Source organism: Photinus pyralis, unplaced genomic scaffold, assembly GCF_008802855.1.
Source record: "Photinus pyralis isolate 1611_PpyrPB1 unplaced genomic scaffold, Ppyr1.3 Ppyr1.4_LG4, whole genome shotgun sequence".
Taxonomy (NCBI): Eukaryota; Metazoa; Arthropoda; class Insecta; order Coleoptera; family Lampyridae; genus Photinus; species Photinus pyralis.
In genome coordinates this window covers 8,479,605-8,487,842 of record NW_022170511.1, presented here as the reverse complement: position 1 = coordinate 8,487,842, position 8,238 = coordinate 8,479,605, and the positions used below count along the sequence as shown (strand labels likewise).

The 8,238-nt window shown below is 38.8% G+C and overlaps 1 protein-coding gene across 1 annotated transcript; it reads left to right on the top strand.

Annotated features, from left to right (window-relative positions):
- The first annotated feature begins 5,626 nt into the window (after window positions 1-5,626).
- On the top strand, window positions 5,627-6,749 carry LOC116168721. Its single transcript, XM_031484674.1, has 4 exons — window positions 5,627-5,757; window positions 5,809-6,205; window positions 6,258-6,444; window positions 6,586-6,749. Exons 1-4 carry the CDS (start codon window positions 5,735-5,737, stop codon window positions 6,687-6,689), a joined length of 711 nt encoding a protein of 236 aa, XP_031340534.1. The 5' UTR covers window positions 5,627-5,734; the 3' UTR covers window positions 6,690-6,749.
- The last annotated feature ends 1,489 nt before the right edge of the window (window positions 6,750-8,238 follow it).

Here is an 8,238-nt window from a genome sequence, read left to right as displayed (position 1 = left end):
GTATACGTAGCAGTTTCTACACCGAAACTTCAGCAATGCTTTTATTTAAAATATAAATAACTTCATACAAGAACAAACAAATACATATTTATAAAAGAATGTTACTCTTACAATTAATTGTATAAAAATCTGGTGACAAATCTGGCTAATCTCGCTAATCACATCTACTAGGAATCTAGTCACCTATATACCTTTGGATTTAAAAAAAAAAGCTAGAGTTTAGCCCAAATGCTATTAATATTAAAAAACCTACTACGATTTCCTCGTTGGTTAATTAAACAACTGCATTTCGAGTATATACGACCAACGACCGTGATTTCGACCCCGCTGGACCTAGCCCCCCCACCATTGTGAATCAATTTAAGAATGGTATCCAATTTATGAGCTATTTAGGAGCTTTTCATATCGCAAGCTTAAAATTTTAGAGCTCGCTTAAATCCCTAGGAATCGAAAATTCCTTATGGGGTGGCCGAGTCTACTTGGACTCAGCCCCCCCCACCCCACTGATCAGAATTACTTTTTCAAATTAAATTTTGTACTGGAATTACGAGCTATTTAAGAGCTTTCATTTACAAGTAATTTCGATTTTTGAGCGCCACCCTTAAAAGAGCAAATAGATATAATTGATGGGGCGGCCAGCTCCACTTGGACGTAGACCCTGCTCTGTTATTGTTTACTTATTTCAAATTAATTTTCATGCATAAATTACGAGCTATTTAAGAGCTTTCATTTACAAGCAATTTCGATTTTTGAGCGCCACCCTTAAAAGAGCAAATAGATATAATCGATGGGTCGGCCAGTTCCACTTGTGACTGTTACAGCTTCCTAGTGCGTTTAGTACTTGTGTGCATCCAAGGAAAAGTCCTGAATCGACTACATATGAGTCTAATTCTGCAATCGGTGCTTTGTTGTCTGTTACTCTAAAGATTTTCCTTTTAGTAAGGTTTTCTGTTAATATAATTGAGCAACTGCCGTCAGGATTGCGTATACCTCGTCTTGGAGCAAGGGTGCTTTTTGTCCTAGTTTATGAAGCCCTGTCAATTGCTTCCGTACACTCCACAGCCGGTGCCCTCCGTAGTTTTTGAGCCATTTGTGTAATACACGATTCCATTCAGCTTTACCTTACTAGTATTATCCTGCCTCCCATCCGTATCGAGCGGGGATTATCATCTTAAACAGTTTTTTTTATCACAAACTGTTTTGGTTATCCTCTCAGTTATCCTACCGAGCTATTTTACTTTTAGATGTTTCATCAAAGATTAAGCGAATGCCTCACCCTTGACGATTCCTCCTCTCCATTAACTCTCAGCCAGTATGCCCGTCTGAGTGCCTCTGCCATAATTACCAGGTGTAGTGGCGGTTCATAGGTATAGTTTCCATAGCTACTGTCAGGGACGTTATCATTGTCCTCGTAATTCTAAGGCAAGCTTTGCGCTGCAGCTTGATCAGTATCTGTATGTTCTTCTGGGCAAAGGTCTGATCCTACCACATACGCATACGTAATAACTGGTATAATTATTTTAGTGTATATTCAGGGACCTTGTGACGTTGTTCGCTATTTTTTCCATTTGTAATTTGAAGTTAGGCCCTTGGCCGAACGTGATGCCCAAGTGTTTACCTTCTCTCACTACCTGTAGCTTGGTGCCCTACATTGCAAGGTCCTTTAGCTTTGTCGGCACTTTTGTACGTGAGAAAAGCTAATGAGGTTTGTTTCTGTTGAATTAACAAACAAGCCTCCTCTTCGCACTATGATTCCACTAGATTTAAAGCTCCATGCCTCACAACTGATACGATCTCCTCAAATCCCCTACGTACTACAATCACTATGTCATCGGCAACACTGTGGTGTAACCCGCATCATTTAATCTCCAGCATTTTGGCTTTCGATCCTTTTGGGGTTCCACTTGAGGATCCAGGCGTGTGTCCTTCCGGTCTTCGTTTCGAAGAATCAAAATGTCTGCCCCCACCCCCCTGGAGCTGCTCTCGCTAGCTCTGACCTCAAGCAGTCCACCGATACCATGGATTGCGCATGTGATCAGCAGCGCTCTCCCTTGTGGCGACATTCCGTAAATTGGGGAAAAGCATCGACTCTGTCAAGGATCCAGGCTTTGATTCGCCATATGTCCTCTTACCGAGAGTCTCCTGGTTCCTGTCGCATTCCTTATTAGCTTCCGGTGCGCCGCTCCGGAGAGTTTTTTAGGCTCTTTAATACCGGTGCTCTCGGAGTAGTTTGTTGAGTTTTCTGTTTTTTCTTGGGCCATAAGAGTGCCACCAGTATGGGGGAAAGAAATGTCCACTCACAGTCGTATGCAAACACAGAGAGTACGTACTGATGCAACTAACCGGTAGCTCAGAGGTAAGGCTACTGTGAAATGGACCTGGCCGCCCTCAACGATTGACTATTTGACTATTGAGGGTGGAGCTCAAAAATTAAACTTACTTATTAAATGAAAACTTTTCAACAACTCGTAATTCATGGACAAAGATTAATTTGTAATAAATAAAGAAAAACAGATTAGGGGCTACGCCAGAATAGAACTGGCCGCTCCCAGGATGACATCTATTTGCTCTTTTTAAGAGTGACGTTCTTAAATTGCAATTACTTGTAAATGAAAGCTCTTAAATAGCTCGTAATTCATGCATAAAAATTAATTTGAAATAAGTAAACGATAACAGAGGAGGGGCTACGTCCAAGTGGAGCTGGCCGCCCCATAGATTATATCTATTTACTCTTTTAAGGGTGGCGCTCAAAAATCGAAATTGCTTGTAAATGAAAGCTCTTAAATAGCTCGTAATTCCAGTACAAAGTTTAATTTGAAAAAAGTAATTCTGATCAGTGGGGGGGCTGAGTCCAAGTAGACTGGGCCACCCCATAAGAAATGTTCGATTCCTAGTGAGTAAAGCGAGCTCTAAAATTTTAAGTTTGCGATATGAAAAGCTCCTAAATAGCTCATAAATTGGATACCATTCTTAAATTAATTCACAATGGTGGGGGGGCTAGGTCCAGCGGGGTGTGATTTCGAGCCACCAAATTAAATTCGAACGGAATGATCATGGAAATATATGCCCGCGCAACCTATCATACACCCTCAACGTTTCTTACAAATCTAACTGAATATATGCACTCACACCCACCAGCTAACTAAAGTCTGTTTGATTTTATCTATCACCTAGTTCAGCGGATATTTTGACAAAATGTTACAGAAGAATAATTTTGCATTATCTGCTACTTATAGCCTAAAAAACAAATAATTTAAAATTAAATCTACCAAATTTTCTTACGTAATACTTAAGTATGTACGTATTTTGAAACTGAAACTGTACAAAATTATCTTTACAGCTACATATTAGTATATTATACATTGCGTATAGTATATAATCAATTGAAAAGTAAATCAATAATTAAATGCACACATGAAATTATTTGTCAGTTTCCTGTTGCACAAAAAATGAGTGGCGGTAGAGTGCCTTTGGAAGTTTGGAGTTAATAAGTAGGATTTCTCATGTAAAAAAAATTCCAAAACTGGTTCGTCAGCAACTCATTTTTGATCGCATAGCATAGTTTTCGAAAGAAAAAAATTTCCCTTATGTGATGGTTTTGTCCGTCTGTCCGTTTGTCTGTTCCCTGTCTAACTCGAGAACGCAAAGAGACAGCGATGTCAAATCTTCGCCAATCGATTTCTATGATTTCAATGATCAGTGCTCTTGAATATGAGCCGGATCAAATGTCTGGTTTCCGAATACGAGCTGAGTGACAAAAAATTCCCCTACTGAAAATCGTATTATTCGTATCCTGTTTATTTTATTTATTGTCTCTTTTTTGTTCTGGGTCCTCAACAGGCTTGTGTCCAATTACAGAGTGACCCGCATATAATGATTTTAAGAGGTGCCCCTGCAGAAGGTAATAGTACTATCTTAGTATCTTGACAACATAGAGCACCCAGGTAAATCTAAGTATATATTGTTGTGTTTTTTTATTAGGCCGCAGTTGGTCGGCATTTATTTACTCTGGAAAGACGTTTATTTCCCATTTTTATGCAGAGGATCGTTGTTTTAGTTCAATTAATGCTCGGCCGGAGTTAATTAAGAAGTTGAAGTCTGGGAAAATCGAATCCGTAATTAGTGTGTTTAAATGTAATAAATTTTGTCTTGTTATTGTTAAATTCGTGGAAGGTAGCAGAGTGCTCGCGCTTTGCACAAGTGTTACTTTAGATAAGGAAACTTTTAGTTGTTTAAGAACGAATTTCATAGGAATTTTGGCGTGGTAAAACTCGTAAAAGTGCCAGTCTAAGTTGATTTACGTTCGGTCATAGTTTCATTTATGCAATTATGCTATTGGTCCGCGGAGTCGACCGTTAAGCCTTTTCGGATCCGACATTCAAATTATTCATGGAAAAGCGTGGCAACGAGATTTGACGATACTGGAGTATAAATGATTTTGAACAGCGAAGAGGAGGGGCTTATTGTACCGTTTCGCAAAGCCTACGTTTGGTCTTATGGGAAGATTTTTTTGAAAAGTTTATTGTAGCGGCGTTTGCATAAGTTACGCTAGTTTATTCGTCGTGTGTTGTTTTTTTTTTTGAAAGTCCGGGAACGTGTTTTTTTCGCCGGCATCGTCGAGGAGTTTAAGGTCTTTGGAAGGAGTTTGTTGGAGAGGAAACGAGCGGTACAATAACGCCATTTTGAGCAGCGAGAGTTCGTTTGTGTTGTAACATCATCTGGAGGAGACGGAACGTTTGTTTAACGCCAGCATCGCCGAGGAGCTGTCGGAGTAGCTGTATCAGCACATACCTGGGGCCGTGTTTGTGCTTTTGTGTGTGTTTCGGTCGTGGGTGCATTTTGGAATTTAGCACCGTGAGTACTGTTATTTTTGTTTTAATTTTAATTGTAAGAATCGCCGTCTGAGACGGTTTTGTGTTTCATTTCATGTCAGTCATTTTTTTTTCGGATTTTGTAAATTTAGCCTTTTAAATTTTTTTTTTTGTCATTTATTATTTGTGTGTGTAAAGTAAAAGTCAAGGATTCGAGTTTCTCAAATTTTAAGTTTTCTTTTTTTTTCCCGAGTGTGAAACGAGTTTGGTAAAGTAAAAAGGTTTGGATCATCGGTGGGACTTAGATTTCATTCCAGAAGTCAGTTAACAAGGGATTATTTTGTTTGGAATTTAAGGGAGGTATTAGCCACCGACCCGGCGAGGTTGCTACCCCTTGTCCGGACGAAGAAAAGGGGTAGTCGGACTCATTTTACGGGCCCTGAGATTTGTGTTTTAAGAGTTTGTGTGGGATTGAGCTAGTAAGGGTAAGTTGTGTGGATATTTTTCAGGCTTAGGAAGTATACACAACAATATGTAAAAGAAAAGTTAACAAACTTTCGATTATCAAGCGGCCTAGCGTTCGACGAGAACATTGTCTTGAATTAGAAGATGGGTTAACTTATGGGAATACACAGCGCCTGATGAAATGATGAGACTGACTTGTACTCGGAATTTTAGACAAAGGCACCGAGGAAAAATTGCGATAATACACAAATGAAATTTGTCTGTGTGGATGGTGATGAAATTTGAGTACGTTTTTTTTCCAAAATTGGGGTTCCCCCTAAAAGGCGCGCCACTGTGCAGTTGCCCAATACATCCGTTCGTATATCTAGCCACATCCAACATAACCACAAAAACATAACCTAGCGAATGAGCTTGGAATACGATTTACCTAGGATATTATTTGCCAGTTTGATATTAAAATGGAATATAATCAAAAAGCGAGGTAAGTAAATTGCCATTATTTGCAATTTGATATTGAATTGTTATTTTCTAGGGGACAGAAGCACCATAAAAATAAGGCCCGCTATAAACCAAAACATGAGGGTAAGAAAAAAGGGAATGATCAGGAAAATCAAGTAGCAAGGCGATCACTAGAACCCAAAAAAGACAAATCTGAATTCAGTTACACGAGTAGTGATGACTTTGAGGATGACGAGCTTATATCAGAAACTGAAGCTGTTGCATTAAACGATTTCACTTTACTAGCAGAAGCTCCGATATCGGTTGGAGGCCATTTTCAATTTAAACGTGATCGGAATATGGAAGCAGGATGTGATTTTAAAAGCTTAAGCGAAAATGATTTGTTTTCTTTAGATTTAAATGTTTTGCAATACAGTTTAGGTTGCGTACCTTTTTATGAAAGATGTGGTATTAGCAAAGATCATTTTACTGTAAGTTTGTGTGTGGAATTGATAGGGGAATTTTATATTTAGATAGTTTTAGGAAAGTGAAATAGAAGCAATGGATGCAAGGGCCCATTCTAACAAAGTTCAATATGAAAGTTATTTAAAATTGAGTGCAATCATTAAGAAAGATTCTGGCAGCAGTAGTGGAGATTTTCATATTTCTCAAAGTACAAATGATACTGATAACAAAATCACTGATATTAGCACTAGAGAACCACACTCGGGTAGGTTTGTTGAACTATTAGTCAAGAGTTCCTAGTTTATTTAGGTAGCTGCTGCTGCTTTTCCTAAAGAACTAGTAAATTAATCTTTAATCTTGCATTTCTAATTACCTATATTAATTTTTATCTCTGTGCCTTTTCTAGCTTGTGAGGAATCTACACATAGTGCTTTGGGTTCTTCCAAATTGGATGTGGATGTGAATAAGGTTGAATTAGAAGATTGGTTGGATGATATACTTGGTAATTAAGAAAAACATGCACTTTGAGACTATTTTTTTTACAGTTGTTAATAAAAATTGTTTATATTCTGTTTGTCTTTCACTACAACTAGTTTGTTCATAAGGGTTAGACAACCGAAGTAGGTCCTTGCATTGTTTAAAAAAGTATTTCAACAACGGTGTTTGTTTGTGCAGGCTGTGATAATTTGTGCACCTCCTCTCCGTTTATAATTTTACTTTAACAGAAAAACCTGAAAATGTACCTACTTACCTTTTCTTTGAAAGAAACAAATCCATAGTGTTCCTTTGTATTTTTAACGCAATTTAATTTAGAGAGACAGGAGTCACCAGAACATTGGTAATAGCTCAAGGAAATAAATCCAAATAAGACCTACAGTGATTCAACTCTTTAGTTCCCTAGGGCTAGGATATCCTATAGCCATGATTACGCCTTATGATATAACTACTACTTTTTTTTAAATTTGTAGGTACATGAGTTATGGTACAGTTCCCTAATCAGTAGGTTTCACAAATAAAATCTTCAGTACCTAAAGCCACAGAAATGAATCTGTGCTAAAGCATTGAATAAAAAAAGCTAACAAACTCAATGTCGTTGTGCCTGCTGTCCGCAACCAACAATACATGTTGATAGCCAGGTAATTGCATTGAATTTATTCGTTTATAAATACAATGGAAATAGCCAATAGGGACTCGTAGTTTCGTACCTACCTATAAATATTGCAATGATTATGAAATTTGCTAATAACAATCTCTAACATTCACAATAAATTTATTATTAGTGCACTTTTACTTTACCATATAGTACCTGTTATTGTTATTCCCATTACCGTATTCTCCAAATTTCTGATTACCCTGGCATTGGGCATTGGCTCGCTTCTCCCGTCCTGTCCTAGCGAAATTAAATACCTACCTCCTTCCTTCATAATGGTAATTAGGTACTAGCACAGATATACGCTGTGGTATTGTCTCTTCTCTACTAATTCTTAGTGAACCCTCGTACGCACCTCGAAAGAGGCGACGGCTCTAACGCAGGGTCTTATTCAAGGACCTGCCTAAGGCTGTGTCTGGGTCGTTGGATCAGTAGGGAGGCAACCCGACGTCATCAGGGACCAAACGTCTCACATCGGTGGGACCAGGACGAGCGTATCCTCGCATTTGGTGTCGATCAGGTAAGGCATCCTGTCGGACACTCCAGCGGCAGAATTTTCAGGCACACGCGAGAGTCCCGCGCGTCATTGTTTCGTTATTTTATTTATTTATTGTTCTTCTTGTTCTGGGTCCTCAACAGGCTTACGCCCAATTACCGAGTGACCCCCATAATGCTTTTTAGAGGTGCCTCCCTGCAGAATGTCTTAAGTTGTTCTATACTACTCCGATATTTACCTTACGAATTAGGAAAACTGCAGGAAAACCTAATTCGGAGTAGCCGGCAGAATGCTCGAAACTGATCTAAGGAAATTCTCATCTGCCACAGATGAAAAATTCCCCAGGTTCGAACACCCGATCTCCGGTTTTGTAGCCCAACGCTCTACCACTGAACTACAATGCCGGTATTATG

Excerpts from the sequence above, each read along its gene's own strand:
- LOC116168721 (XM_031484674.1), top strand. The coding sequence starts at position 5,735 with ATGGAATATAATCAAAAAGCGAG. Across the intron at positions 6,206-6,257 it reads TTAGCAAAGATCATTTTACT|GAAAGTGAAATAGAAGCAAT; the intron begins GTAAGTTTGTGT and ends AGATAGTTTTAG. Across the intron at positions 6,445-6,585 it reads CACTAGAGAACCACACTCGG|CTTGTGAGGAATCTACACAT; the intron begins GTAGGTTTGTTG and ends TGCCTTTTCTAG.